This window comes from Spodoptera frugiperda, chromosome 6, assembly GCF_023101765.2.
Source record: "Spodoptera frugiperda isolate SF20-4 chromosome 6, AGI-APGP_CSIRO_Sfru_2.0, whole genome shotgun sequence".
Lineage (NCBI taxonomy): Eukaryota > Metazoa > Arthropoda > Insecta > Lepidoptera > Noctuidae > Spodoptera > Spodoptera frugiperda.
This window is the reverse complement of record NC_064217.1, coordinates 7,792,095-7,807,814: the sequence shown is the minus strand read 5'-3', so window position 1 is coordinate 7,807,814 and position 15,720 is coordinate 7,792,095. Positions and strand designations below refer to the sequence as shown.

The 15,720-nt window shown below is 36.8% G+C and overlaps 2 protein-coding genes across 2 annotated transcripts; one reads left to right on the top strand and one right to left on the bottom strand.

The window, feature by feature from the left end:
• The first annotated feature begins 3,694 nt into the window (after nucleotides 1-3,694).
• LOC118267701 (homeobox protein DBX1-B-like) lies at nucleotides 3,695-9,357 on the top strand. The gene is made up of 3 exons (XM_035581826.2): nucleotides 3,695-4,021; nucleotides 6,733-6,950; nucleotides 8,318-9,357. The coding sequence occupies exons 1-3, from the start codon at nucleotides 3,775-3,777 to the stop codon at nucleotides 8,468-8,470; spliced, it is 618 nt and encodes a 205-aa protein (XP_035437719.1). The 5' UTR covers nucleotides 3,695-3,774; the 3' UTR covers nucleotides 8,471-9,357.
• A 124-nt stretch (nucleotides 9,358-9,481) lies between these two features.
• On the bottom strand, nucleotides 9,482-15,521 carry LOC118267526 (CLK4-associating serine/arginine rich protein). Its single transcript, XM_050694109.1, is given in 17 exon segments — nucleotides 9,482-10,361; nucleotides 10,452-10,532; nucleotides 10,673-10,778; nucleotides 10,890-10,962; nucleotides 11,572-11,638; nucleotides 11,786-11,914; nucleotides 12,059-12,132; nucleotides 12,134-12,455; nucleotides 12,547-12,628; nucleotides 12,769-12,935; nucleotides 13,004-13,024; nucleotides 13,282-13,454; nucleotides 14,118-14,224; nucleotides 14,353-14,514; nucleotides 14,631-14,809; nucleotides 15,026-15,123; nucleotides 15,245-15,521. Coding segments are annotated over 17 exon segments (2,457 nt in total). The 5' UTR covers nucleotides 15,344-15,521; the 3' UTR covers nucleotides 9,482-9,844.
• Between the last annotated feature and the right edge of the window lie 199 nt (nucleotides 15,522-15,720).

Genomic DNA, 15,720 nt, shown 5'->3' with positions numbered 1-15,720 from the left:
ATTGCGTAATTAACTGCTCCCACATGTTATAATATAAGTTTATTATTTTTCAATTGCTACTTAAGTATGCGCAGATTTCAAAACAAATTGGGACACATCGCTTTTTTTTTTACTGTCCAGTAATTTTGGTAATGAAGTTGCTGGAGTAGGTAATAATAAAACCTGTCAACTTTTTAAATTACTGTTTACAATATTTCTCATTTGTTTCGTATGAAGTTAAATCGTTCAAACTATTCATTGTCTTGCTCTGCCGAGGGTCAGCCGGTTCAAAGTAAATATTTGGTAAATCATATAAAAATGTTTTACGACTGCAACATCCTGAAAGATTGGTGTAAACTGTTAAGTTATTCTTTCCAGACCGCGTTATAATGGATGAGATTATAATTTATTACTAAAATAACTGATGAAAACTAGGTAAGTAAGATATCTGCACACAATAAATAGGTGTCTAGTTGTATAAGAACGAAAATAATTTTGCAAAGAAAATGATCAGGAATCCGCAAATTATCGGATATCATAAAACATATCATGATTGGTAAATAAACCATAGCTATGATTTAGAGCTCCCCCAGCCGGCAGATAATTCACACTATTTCACACGTGTGCCAAGCAATACGTTCTCGAGCCAATCTTTTGATCCTATTGGCTTTGCGTTTGCCAACCGCGGGCGACTGACACCAATCTTGCTTGACTCTAAACTATATTGCTGATTTATGCTCAGCCGATATCGACCATGAAATCCTTGCCGCACTAATGTGACTGCCCTTTTTGCAAAGCGGTTTATAATAGTTTAATTTTATTGTGTGTAAATGATGTAGGAACTTTGTTGCATGGGTAGGTAACTATTATATACAGAATATTAATGAAGATTTCTGTTATAAAATCCTATCTAAATTAAAAATAATGGGAAAAATAAAATAAGAGAAAACTTCTAAAATAAACAGTCGTATTTTCTTACACCAAAACAGTCGGCTAGCGAAAAAAATCCTGAATGGCTCTTCAGCTACACACAGCGTTGAGAATATTTTAAATAAAACTGTCGATTACATCGTCCACATCTGGCGGGGTACGCTATAATTAGTAGCTAGGTATAGCTACTTACATGCATAATAATTTCGTTCGCCACAGATCATTGATACTTATCGAGTAAACAATGTAAGCGGGCGCGGCGTGCCGATGCTCTGTAATGATGGGATCTATATCTGTGGCCGCGGATGTAGCACAGGTGTACTCTGACAAGCAAAATAAACTCAACCGTAATCGATTTGAGCGTTTTAGAGCTAACAGTTGTTCTTATATCGATTGATTCTGTATTATGTTTAGGTAAGTGGGTATAATCGAGTGTGGTCGAAATATTCAGTTTTATTCTTGGATCTGTTTTGTATACTCGAACCCACATTCTTATTTGTATGTGCGGTTGAAAGCCTAAGGATTTATTGAGGTGAAAATCATTCAGGATAATTTAAATTTTTGCATTAGAGAATTTAGAAAACTGGTGTTCTTTGTTGATAGTTTTATAAACTTCAGTCGATAATTTGGAAGGAAAGTTGTTTATCTATTGTAACAAATCAACTATAAGTACCTTGGTGTTGGTGGTCTGGATATCTAGTTCATTAGCAACGTACCTACATAGATATTCTAGGTAGATATGCAACTCTACAGACAGTTACCCAACTTGATAATTGAGAGAAGTTTACGATTGAATTTCAGTTTTTTATTAAATAATGCAAGATGTAGGAACTTACTCCTTAAGATTACCCACCCAACTGTCTTATCCGGTATTGACGCAGATAACATCTGACCACAATGGCAATACCATACCTCATATCTGTTACACGTCTCCTAGAATAGGGGTTGAGCCTATTTTCATACATTGCAAAAATTTCAGTCTGTATACCCAAGTTTTTTTAATAATTTCGAATCAACACAACCGCCTCAATGATGTTCCGATACGTTCTCAGTGTAAACAATGTTTCTTTAATCATAACCGAGGTCGAAAGTACCTATTCTCACTTCCTTTGGAAAATATATCTATAGAGCGACTTGTAGTGCAAATAAATGTGTTAAATATACGAGCAGAGTACAGCAGCAGCCTCCCGGTAGACGAGTAGACGGATTACCTGAGCAGTGCCGCGCATGGACACCCGAAACATCAGAGGCGTTACAAGTGTGTTGCCGGCCTTTTGGGGATTTGGAATTTAAGGGTTGTTGGGGAATCGGGGATTAAGAAGATTGTGGAGGGAGATAATTGGGCTTCCGGTAACCTCACTTACACAACGAAACTCAACGCAAACATTGTTTCACGTCGGTTTTCTGTAAGGCCGTTGTATCCGGCCCATTCGTGCTGAAGCATGACTCTCCCTGAATTTTGAGTTATGTTAAATAATATAAGGTACTCAGAATTGTGAAACTGATTTAAAAATAATTGAATGACCCGCGAAACTTCATTGAGTGCAGCGTTTATTATTATCCACTCCAGAAATGTCGAAAAAAAGGCTATAGTGTGGGGAAATATGATGTTGGGTTGTTGGGTTGAAGCTGAAGGATCACCATCGCTTTCTTCTTATCTTACTAGTATTATAAATGTGAAAATTTGTAAGTTTGAATGTTTCTTACTCAATCACGTAAAAACAGTTGACGGGATCGAGATGATATTTGAAACACGGGTAAATTATGTTCTGGAATAACTCATCGGCTACTTTTTATCCCAAGGGAATGCAATTGAAGTTGTGGACAGAAGCTAGTAAGAACAAGAGAACGATGAAGAAAATTCGTAGGCATAATTTTTAACTTTATTTAATTTTGTTTTAGTTTCTTTGTAGCGGTGTTTGTGTTATAATAAAAAAGTCTAACATTACCTAAATAAGATTCATCTAAATAGCCTATAAATTTTCTATTACTGGTGATATTCTGTGGACGTTTATTAAGAAACAGACGCAACGTCACGCCTTTATCCCCGAAGGGGTAGGAAGAGGTGCACATTACGGCACTTAATGCCGCTATACAATGTTCATCCACTTTTCACGATTTGTGTTATAAGTCCCATGTAATAGGGGGTGAGCCTATGGCTATATACTGGGCACATTTCTAGATTCCGTGCTACTACTGAGAAATTTTCGAAAATCCAAAAAAAATCCAGTAGTGCTTTACCCGGGTTAGGCAAAGTATTACTAAGTAATACTTTGCCTATCCGGCAGTCACACTTGCGACCATCAAGGTAGTTATTACCCGACTGCGCCAGAAGGAGGGTTATGTTTTTTATGTTTATATTTGGTTTACGATATAGTTCATGAAAATTTTTAAAATAAGGGAAGTAATTTAATGTTTTTGAATATGTAGATTCTCTGGTAAATAACTATATTATAGAACACTAAAATAAAAGCTTAATTTGTTTTTAAATTAGGTACTCATACCAACTTCATAGTTGAAAATACTTAATGGAATTTTGAGAATATCGTATAAACTGACGAATGACGCAAGTTCCTTAGCAATAAAATTTAATCTAAAGTGCAAAGACATATAAAACACATTAAAGAAGCAGTTTATTGTAAACAAGTGCAGTTGTTGGTACCACCACGATCAGTCAATGCTGCCTTACTCCATAATAGCGGCGTAACGCCCAATAACAATCGGCCAATCGGGACGCTTCATTAGAATCGCCACGCCCCCAGCTTGCGCTTGCGCCGATAACGGAGGCGCGACGCTTGTCAGTTTTTCAGTTGCTTTCATAACAGAAGGTTCTTCGTGTCGGTTCGTTGATGGGATTGAGTGACAATGACGTCGTTGAATAGTGATGTTAATTCTGTGACGAAGTTGAAGTTTAGTGTGGACAGTATTTTGGGTAATAATGATTCTCATCACTCGAGCACGCCGGTTACGGAGGTGTCTCGGAGCCAGGAGCCTCCGTGTGCCGGTTGCGTGGCTGCGCTGTACCGCTGCTGCAGGGATGAACCACCCCTTCTTCAGCTTCCCTTGCCTCTTCCATACACACATTTACATCCAGCATTAAGGCCTACCACAGGTATGTTAGTATTTTTTACTTTTTATTCAGTAGTTGTTTCATTTTTTTTTAATATCGATCTTTTATGAGTTTTGATAAATTTTGCTAGAAATAATTAGCGAAATTGGTCTAACTGATAGGGGTTATAAACTAACCAAGACATTTGGTGATAACTATACTTATATTTAATCCGCATTTAAGCCGCAGTTTTTCCAGTTATTTTATGAGTTCCATGTAATAGGGGTAAAGGATTGAGCCTATTTAAGAGGCCGATTGAAATATTTGTGAAGATTTTGTTTTTCACAAAATATATGGTCAAGGTTTGTCCCAGTATAGCCCGGGTGAAATTATCTAAGTTTTCTAATGAATTTTCTTTTATAAGAACCTTCTGATAATTTTTCTTCTTTCGAAATTGGTTTAATCGTCCCGTTCCTACGCATAAGAACACATTCCACGATTATTTTTTGTTACATAAATAAATAATTAATAGACAACTAACAAGAAATATTATTTAAAAACATAAAATTATTAATTTTATGTAACGTAGCGTCTAATTAAAGTATGGAGTACCATACTTTCATTGACCTCCATTTCTGCATCACCCAAAGATCGGCTAGTAGCAAATGCATAAGGCATAGTCTGTAAGGCATATATTTATGGACCATAATTGCATGATAATAAAGGTTTAAATAAATAAATAATTCCTCCGTATAAACTTTTGAATTAACTTTCAGTAAATATATAATCAAGTATAATAAATAAATAACCAAATTAATATCTTACTAATAATATTATAAATGCGGATGTTTGTGAGTTTGTGTGTATGTTTGTTACTCAATCACGTCAAAACGGCTGAAGGGGTTGGGATGAAATTTTGAACAGGGGTAGATTGTGTTCTGACATAATAAATAGGATACTTTTCATCCCATGAACGAGACCGCAATAAAGTCGCTGGCAGAAGCTAGTAAATAAATAAGTAAGTACTACTTATCTTCCACCTAATTTAATTGCGGAAGGACTGCAATTAATTGTAAGATATTTAATATTTTTTTCCCTTTATTAAATTATGTATTTTTAATTAATTTAAAATTTTAAAGTACTATATCTCTTTGGGATTACCTACGTAACCCAAATTACTGATAGGTTCACACATACAGCTAACTACCGCTAGCTAATTACCGGGGCTCCAGTTCGAAAAGCAGGAGTAGGAACGGGGTGGTTTTTAGTCAGTAAGAGTCTGTCAGAGTTCCTCTCGCCTCGCACAAGGCGGGAAAAGTCTTTGGATGATTTTGTCCCTAAAAAAAGGGACATCAAATACGCCATTCCGGCGTAAAGGCGTACCTAATAGATTTCCATTTTCCACCCTAAAGCCAAAATATACAGCATTTTGGCTTTTCCTAAGTTTTAAAGAAAAATACTGTGCACTTGTTAGAAAAAAACAAAGGTACTTATATTTTTTTTAACGTGTTTGTAATAAGATTTCACTGTGACTTAGGTAGATAAGTCTTGTAAATATTAAGGGGTCTAATATTAAATGTTTTTATCGTTGTAATTAAAATTATATTGTCCGTTACAATTCAGAAATCTAAAGGAAAACGAATCTTATACACAATCCGTCTCCTGCATTTCGTTTATGTCTTTTGCTCTAGCAAAAAAATAAACGTTTAAAAGAAAACATACCTAGTAAAATTGATTAGTTTACACTGCTCAAAAATATTTTAAAATTAATTCTAATAGGTGCTTTATATATTCCTAGACTGATCTAACTTAATATAGTCTGGAATAGGACGAATCTGCTTACGTATAAGATTTAAAAACAACTAAGCATTAGTTTGATATTTCATTAATTTTAAATTACTCTATTAATAATGTTACGAAATACAAAATGATGAGAATTTATTTGTAGGGAATGTTTAAGTGAACTTAAACAGATAACATCGCCTCATTTACTTGCTCCGTGATAGGCAGAGGTGCACAAATGAAACCAGTAATGCTAAGATATGTAGGTAAAAGGGGTGATTATATTACTATATTTGCCGTCGGTACAACTAGAATTCTAAATACCGACCCTACTTTTTCACGGTCGGTGTCTTACTGTCGCTGGTCGGTGGTTGCGCTTTTTTCACGCAAGTTGCGCTTGCAAAAATGTTAAATCTTTGTAATTGATAGCCTTTTAGCAATAATAATTGTGTTTGATTGTATAAAAATATTTTTCTAAGCTTATATTATCATTTATTATAGCAATTAATAATAAATACTTCATGTATTTATCTGTCAACTTTTTAATCGACTTCTCAAAAAGGAGGATGTTCTCAATTCGATCGGTATGTTTTTTGATAAATAATCTGCATTTACAAGCTCTAGCTCTAGCTCTACTTCTAAACTTTTCTATCTAGAAAACAACTAGGCCCTCGTAGGGCCTGGTTGTCTTAGAAATTTAAAGAACAAACAATTTGATTCAGTCAAATGTTCCGATTCTGAATCTGGAAGCCCATCTAGCCAAATGTTTTGAACCCGTCGGACTATCGTCAAAAAGTGAACTCTGAAGATGACCATTGTCCGTTGTTGGATTCAGAAATAAACCCCAACTCAAAGTGGTGTTAATAGGCGGCACTGCGACTTACCATTTATTATTAAACCTGATTAAACGCCTTTTTTGATCAAGTACTATCTAGTGCTAATAAGCTCTTGCAAAGCTGCTTCCATTTTAATATTGTTTCAATTGTTTCCAGTATACAGGCTACCACTCCCCTCATCATCACCGCCGCAGCCGTCATCAGCTCCTCGGTGTGACGTCACATCGAGTGGTAAAAGGAAGCGATCCTGGTCCCGGGCAGTGTTCAGTAACCTCCAACGAAAAGGACTGGAGCGACGGTTTCAAATACAAAAGTATATTACGAAGCCAGATAGGCGACAACTGGCGGCTACGTTAGGACTCACTGATGCTCAAGTAAGATTTAATCAAATTTTAGTAGAATGATTACACTCAAATGACCAATTGACATGACTCTACGCCCTTTAATCTCCCCATGTGTAAGTAGTGGGGTATATTACCTACACAGTAACATCGACTTATTACCTATTATGACTTATGACAGGTAGATATGCATCCCAATTAGGAGATAAGCCAATAATAATATTGGACGTGTTATAACTTAAAATTGACGTACTCTCAGACCTTGCCAATTTTTTTTTCGGTTTTGTACCTAGGACGCTTTTTGAGCCCACTCGGACAACGAAACTGTGCATAAATGAAACAAAAAGAGGAACATTTTTACATTATTACCGATTTTTACCAAATTTTATATTCGTATTCAGTACCTAGGTTTGAGAATCGGCTACTATCTATTTTCTAGAAATCGTTTGTCAGGTCAGCTAGTATAGTTATACTTAACACTGCACTTAGCTAGCTCTGGTGAACCTGTCGATATCATTAAAAACATCTGTATCAGATATAAGTTCCCAACGATAGCACCGCAGGCGGTATGGCGCCGACGACGCCGCTCGCCTGGTGTGAAAATACACTAACGTTAATTAACACTGGTGATAATCATACTTATCTGTTGATACTTACCAGTTAGATGTTACTTAAGTAAAAACTTTTCTATAAACATATGTAGATTTCTGTTGAATGCTGCAGGTGCAAGAGTAGATATTAGCTATAAGCTTTTTTATTTAATATCTATTCCATTTCATCAATATTAATTATGGAATAATGCGGTACAGTCAGGCATTTTAATTCACCAGGCCATAGGCCATAGTCGGGAGAGCCATGTGTCGAAATGAATGGGGCGGCTCGACCGCAGTGATACCGCTGACGTGAAACAATGCTTGCGTTGTGTGAGCGTGGTAACGAGAGGCCCAATTAGCCCCTCGCTTACTATACCAATCAGCCTAATCCCTGAAACCCCAACATGCTTCAAATGAACGGTAACGCACCCTTAACGCCTCTGGTGTTGGATGTAATGCCACTGAGCATTGTTGAATGAGGTATAAGGCCCTCCACGTTCAAATGTAACAAGATGTTTATCGGCGGCGGCGATTGCTTACCATCATGATATCCGTCTACCAGCTTGAAGGGTATGGAGGAAGGTTTGGGCCTCCGGTAATTGCTTACAGTAAAACACAACGCATGCATTGTTTCAACTCTGGTCAAACCGACTCATTGGTGCCGAAGCAACGTTTCTCATACCTATTTTAGTTTCCCATAGCAGCAGAAAAATGTGACCAACGAAAGCCAATATTTTTTTAAATAGATTAAGGTTTCATTTCTTAAGTTCTTTTTAATAACCTAAACACTACTACTTTTGTTCACAGGTTAAAGTATGGTTCCAAAACCGCCGTATGAAATGGCGGCATACGAAAGAGGGGCGAGGTGGTATCGCAGGCACCACGGGTCTACCTGGACGGGACCCAGACTCCACTAACGATGACAATGAAGACATTGATGTTGATACACTCAGTGATTAATTGAAACTGATCTGAAGTGAATTCAAAACTTTATCAGGAGACATCTTCATATTAATGTGCTATAAATTGGCACTGATTTGGTGTTATAAGGACGAATTCGCCATGACATAGATTGGCCGCCCAAAGCTTCAAACAGAGAGGAGTGGCAGTACAGAATGTATGGAGGCCTTTGCCCTGCAGTGGGACGATCATAGCTGAAATCTAAGTAAGGATATAATGCCAATGAGCCTGAGAGAGAATGCCACAATGGGCATGAGAAATAATGCCCTCAACGTTCAAATATAACAAGGTGATCAAAAACATCATAAATCTCGGAAGGGTTGTCCAGTTTTGATGTAAGGGCGAGATTTTATGTGACTTAAATATGGATTATTGTCTTGCAATGGGTATTTGCGACTCAACCATTCGACAGAACTGTTTTCTTTTGGTGCTCAAGTTTTGACTGGCTACCTATTTTGGGAACAGTAGTCATTACACTAAAGCCTCGTCTCCGCTAGGAACATTTGTCGAGCGACTTGTGCCCCGGAGACGTCGGGCGACGACAGATGGCCATATTGTTGAAACTGTTCCATGTCGCGACGATGTCCTGGAGACGAGTTAATATAAACCAATTAAGTGTACGTTCTAGTTATTTTTGTAACGATATTATCGCAATTTTGATGGACTAATTAACGTGCCTATCGTTTTAATATTTCAGACGTCTTTTACTATTAAAATTAAAGCAACATCTATTTAATAATGTTCTTATAAGTATATTAATATACCCATGTTAATTAACCTAATTTATTTTATTGTAAATAGGTAAGTTCAATTTGTGAAGAGAGTATCATAATATTTTTTTTATAAAAAAGAACCAATAAACTGTTTATGAAGTATTTATTATTAGAACATATTTTAGCTATTTCTGTAATCCTAAATTCCTTTGTCTTACTTTAGTGTATAATTTTAACTACGAATCGCACCACATCTGAATATCCCGATAGTAAAAAGGTAAATAATATAAAGATAGAATAGTTTAATACATCGTTTTATTACATTTAATTTACAAATAAGAACAGCTACACGTAAAAGACAGATAATAAAATATAAACGTATGATACAATATGAAAAATTTAAATTCGGTACAGACAACAACACTTGAGAATATTAAAAAGTAATAAATAAAATTTTAATTTACAACGCTGTGAGGTGTGAAAAAAAGACTAGTGAATTTCGATGTAAAAAAAAAATTAAGAGAAAATAAAACCGCACAATAAAACATCCAAACTTAAGTCCTACGATATGTTGAAAGTAAAATTCTACACAAACAATCCTACACAACTAACATTTCAATAACTACATAGATTTCACCTATTTTGGCATTAACTTCCCTATCTAATAATCTACAAGTTTCACTTTGTTTTTGGAGTACCCTTCGCTAGTGTCTCTATCATGGTCTTGAGAGGGACTACTGCTATGGTGGTCGTTGTGCCTAAACCCGTGCCCTCTGTAGCCTCCTCTGTGCCCATAAGGCCTCCTCCGCCCCGTATTGTAACCATCCTCTTTCCATCTGCCTTCATAACTCTGGTTATCATACCGATTGTAGCTGTCATACCGTCCCTGCCCTTGTTCGCGATTCTGGTACTTATCGTATCTATTCGAATAATATTGGGACCTATCTTCATCATTTCTCCTATCGTCTTTACTCTCTTGGTCGTGATACCGCCGCCTGTCTGAATAGTACGAGTTCTCTCCATATTCTCGAGGCCTGTTCATGCTGTAATCAGACCTGGGTCTTTGTGACGTTGATGCGAAATCTCGGTTAGTCTCCCACACTGGAATACGAGCGGGTGGTGAAGCGCTGCGCGATTTGCTTTTATCCTCTCGTTTCTTGCCGTTAGAGAGTGATTCTCTGCAAAAAAGGAACAAATTAAAAATCATTATTGCAATGCCTTCACAAATATTGACTTTCTCGCAGGTAATGTGGTTTTAATATACATACCTAGAAGATGATCCACTACGACTTCTATCAGAGTCGTCTTCACTTGATCTTCTGTTCTGTTGGTGCCGCATTTCACGCTGCCTGTAAAAAATATAACTATAGAACAACTACATTTTACAGAAAGGTGCCACCAACCAAGCAGATCTCATTTATGAATATGAAATAAGAATAAGAATCCACGTGTTTCTCTTAATTAGTTTGGTTTGTCACTGAATACAGACTTGCGTCTAAGTTTGATGGCCAGTTCTCTCATCTCTTCGTCCCTCCGAGCCTGCCGCCGGCTCTCACGTTCCTGGCGCTCGGCTTCAGCCCGCTTGTCTGCGCGAACTGTATAAATCCAAACGTCACATTCATGTAAATGGCTATATTATATCACGAAACATTTTTTTTATTAGTATAATTTGTATTTCTTGTACTGTCTTAGTTTATAAAACTCACGCTGCCTTGATAACTGTGCCTGCATTTTCCTCTTGAGTTTTTCTTTCAGTGATAGCGTTTCACGCGACGGACCCTGCAAATATATTCATATTAATTATATGTACAAAATTGGGAGAATCTACTCTTTACTGAGAAAGATTCTCGTAAAAATGTTGCTGGACCATCCCATCACAATTTTGTTGGATAAACCCTGAAATTGAAGTGTAAAGCAACTTTGGACGATGAGAAATACTTTACCCCAAACCCTTGGCGTCACCAATTTGTTACATTTTCGGAAATCCGTTTGTGATGTCGAAATAATAAAAAAGGTCACGTAGGATTTACTAAGGATAATAACTTTAGTTGCCAAAAGATATTGTTGTCCATAGGTATTTTTAGAAAGTTAAAGAATGAAGCTCCTTGAGATACTTCTGCGCGACAATAAAGGAAGTAATATACACTTAAGACACTGCGGGTAACACAATAGGATGATACACAAGCAACAGTCATCTCAAACAATTCGAGCGAGAATGCCATGGGGACACATAAACGTACAACCAGGAGTTTAGCAGGTTTCGTCACAAACTGTCAGATTGTAGTAAATAAGCGAAATCTGCTGTTGAATAAACTACTGGCCAGTAACGTCGTAAGGTGCTAAAATGAAAGCAGAACAAATATATAAAAGCAAATGATTCTTACTGACTTTGGAGCTGGATCCAGATAATCGTAACTGATTCTGGTTTGTATTGGATTTATTGCCCACCGCCATTCTGAAATGTGAACATTGATTGCGTTAATTTTGTTGCAAAATATTATACTATATGTAATATTCTAGAAATAGAAACAACAAATAAATAAATATTGTAGTAGCGTAATAGCGTAGCTTAAGTACACCTGGCAAAATAAAATAAACTCACTTGTTTTTCGCGTCCTCGTCGGATTCGCTAGAGTCGGAGTCTATGGACAGTTCACTCGACGACTGGTCCTCCTTGCGGCGCCCGTAGTACCGCGGCACGGCCGGCTTGCTCTGCGCATTCTTATCGCTACTGCAACACAACACCGACATTCACTCAAAACCTCTACATCATTTTACGTAGAAAAGTGTCAAATTACCATTTCCAACAACGACTCCTTCACTTTGTCTGACTCACCTCACCAATCAAATATAATAAACTTCAAAACAAGCTTACCTTTCAAACGACATCGACCTGGAGTTATTACGCTTGGCATAACCACTAGCTTGACTGGAAAATACAAAGACAATTTAGTTTAAACCCAAATACAAGCGAACTAGAATAGACAGTAATAGGTGTGAATACAAACTTTGCCGGGCTTCGAGAATATCTGTTTCTACGATTACGTGACCTTGATCTCGAGCGAGTTCGTCTGTACGAGCTGTAGGAGCGAGACCTTGACCTGGAGGTCACCGAGCGGGATCGGGATGAGCGAGACTTGGAACGAGATTTCCTCCAAGAACGCGACCTCGAACGTGACCTTGAACGCGAGCGGGATCGCGAGAACGATCTTGAACGTGAGTTGGGTCCTCTAGGGCCTATCGGTCGACGACGGCTGGTTGGTGGTGAAGGCCTAAAAGAATTAGTGAATTAATTTCTGTAATATTTGTGATATTTTATATTCAAAGAAAATTCTATAAGATAGATAAAGGCATGACTCATACCTGCGACGAGGTTTGCGTGCTACATCAGCATATAACATCTTCAAATTCTGCTTTACTTTGTCTGCATACAGTGGTTTGGTTGCTGTAAAACGATAAAAAAGATGCTCAGCAAATCATCACTTATCAGGGTATAACAAGATTCTAATGCAATCAAACTATAAGCTAAGAAGGTATGAGCTACAACGGAAGGAATAGCGTGAGGAGATTTAAGAGGTAACTTACGTGGTTTCTCTTCCTCCTCTCCACCGAAAGACGTGATGAACTGTATATTCTCGCCCGTATCTGGCGAGGGGCTGCGACTAGGTGATCGGCTCGGCGACCGCGCCGGCATTGACGACGGAGCAGCGTAACTAGGAGGACTCACCACCCTTGTAGCAAGCTTCTTATCGCTGCAAAATAAGCGTTATTATTCCAGAACACGCCGACTCGCAACTTAATAATAAGGAGACGACCTTACTTGCGTGCCTCAATAGTATAACTTCTTGCGACAGCATGAAATTGGAATTGGAATTGTTATTTATTATATTTTAATATCAAAACAAAGAAGACTTAAGACTATAATGGCATATCACTATACTTGATGTTTATTAATAATGACATTTTATTTATTTTATTGCCTGTGGTCTTCATCTTTATTCAATCATAAGCATTTACTGCATAGATTTGAAACTATTGTACAGGTTTACTACAAAACTCATTTTAAACTCTAATAAGAAATGGACCAAAATGTCTCACCGATGCGCCCGTCGCTCTCTCCTACTCTTTCTCCCAGAAAACATAGCCTTTTCCTTTTCTTCCCTTAGCAGCTGCTTCTGATGTTCTGCATCATCAGCATCGCCGGTCAGGAAGGAGAAGAGATCGCAACCAGCCATGCCGAATTGCGGTCCCACGCCGTTCAGCTCGTGTGCCTGTACTCGGCAAAATGTAGCATGAGCAAGAGTACAGACATAGTCAACTACATTTTTGCGTAAGTAGAAGCTATCAAACAAATCATTATAAATGACAAAAGTATGTTCACTTCAAACAAACATTTACTGAAAATATGCAAGAGTAATTTTAACTTTACCAAAGTTCTTTGAATACAGTAGGTACATGCATAAAGTAATTAACGAAACACGAATATAGGTCATGCAGAAAATCAATGCAGTCACAACATTTCTGTGCCAAATAGGTCATTCAATAGAAACACAAAAAAGTGGGTCATACAAAACAAAAATTGTTAATATACCTACAAAACATTAATATGTGAAAGACTGTAATACAATTGACATTTTAAACTGTTGCATAACATTGCAGTTATTCCTTTGATAACATTCTAACTATACATTAGCAGTGGTTGGTTATCAAGCTATAATTCCTTTAGTAACACAGTTAATGGTATGCACATAATTACAAATAATGACCTAGGAGTTACTTCGAGAATACATAATAGCTGTAACTATAAGAGCATCTGACAATAAAAGTCTTTGCAAACAATGAGCGGGACAAACAATAATTGTATAAGTATTTAGGTATGCTTCAGTATAATATTGTAGTGTGAAGAATATTAAAAACTTAGTAAATGAACTCACCTGTGAAGCCTCCATCTTGTTCACATCAATGCTCAAGTCGACATCAATGATTTCCAGATCCGAATCATCATCCGAATCTTTCTGTTCCACTTTTTTAGTGTCTGGTCCTGTAATTAATACTGCATGCCATAAGAATACCCAGAAAAGTCTGTAGAATATACTACCCCGTGACCAGACATAAGTAGCCGTCAAAGCATCACAGCACATTGAGGTATAACAGTAAAGCTGAATCTACCGTTAGAACCAGACGGTTGTGCTCCTGGATCATTATAATTGTATCCTATAGCAGCACCAGTTCCTTTCTTTTCATGTAGTTTTTCTTTTTGTTGCTCTTTCTCTTCTATTGTTACTCCAAATTGCTCCTCAATTGCTAACTGCTGGAGAAACTTGTCTTCACCTAAAAGTAGAATAAACTGTTAATTTTCCAGAACACTATTGTTGTATACCAAATTTTAAAGATTCTTGATTATTGAATTATTTTAAAAGTTGTAAAAAATAACTATTGGATCTTACTTATTCCCAAAAATACATTTTGTGCCAGAATCCTGTATCTTTCATAGTTGCACTGCCTTTCTTCTGGACTCAGCTCTTCTGGAGGTATTTCTGGGTACCTCACATCTGGTATGTAATCCAAGTGGGCTCGAACATCGAAACGGTCTATCATGTTGTTGGTATCTCCTTGCCAAGGCATCCTAAGTAAGAAAAGTATTTGAGATATTTGTTGCAGTACAACATTACAATATCAACATTTATTTATTATCTTAAGATAACAATCAAATACAATTCATGTTGGTATCACTAATTATTTATTCTTGTCAGATTTTACTGACAATAAGATTACAGAATAGGATTTGTAGGTGTGTCAAATTTCAAGGTTTTGTGGTTGTGTAGAAGTTTTTAATACTAACATTATAGCAGGGCCCTCGCCAGCTGCTGCAATAGCTGGATCTAAATGTATTTTGCATGGTCGCCCGTGAAGTTGTAAAAATTGTGTAGGTTCCGCTTTCTGAAAATAAGTTGAGAAATTCGCATTGTTCTTTTGTAATCACTACCATCCCATCAAAGGTGGTATTATTTATATATTATTAAAGAGTAATAATATACAGGTAAACAAACGATTGGCTCACAATCTTTTCGTAAAAATCCTTTCGGCGCTCCGCCCTTCGACGATAGTCAACAATCATTCCCCGGATCATCCGTTCTTGTTTCCTTGCTTCGTGCCACATTGTTGTAGATTGAAATTAAACACATAAACTAAATATAACGTTTGATTGCTATTCAATTTACATTACGTTTAGATAAACTTCTCAAAAACGTAACAAAAAATTAAATCAACTCAGACAGATGTGTATTTTTTTTAATCTTTTGCACGCCATCTTGGTTTTAATCTTGCCACTAGTGAGGTGCTACAACACTAATAGGTATGTGACAAATTAGTTGATTAGTACGGAAAAATAGTACGTTTGATAAATAAAAATTAATAAATATTTCATATAAATAACTATTCGTAAAAATAAGATGTCATTCTATCGAATGAAATCTTGGGCAAAGAAGTAATTATGGACTTAGAAAGATCACAAGCTCCTGCTTGTGATCTTTTCCA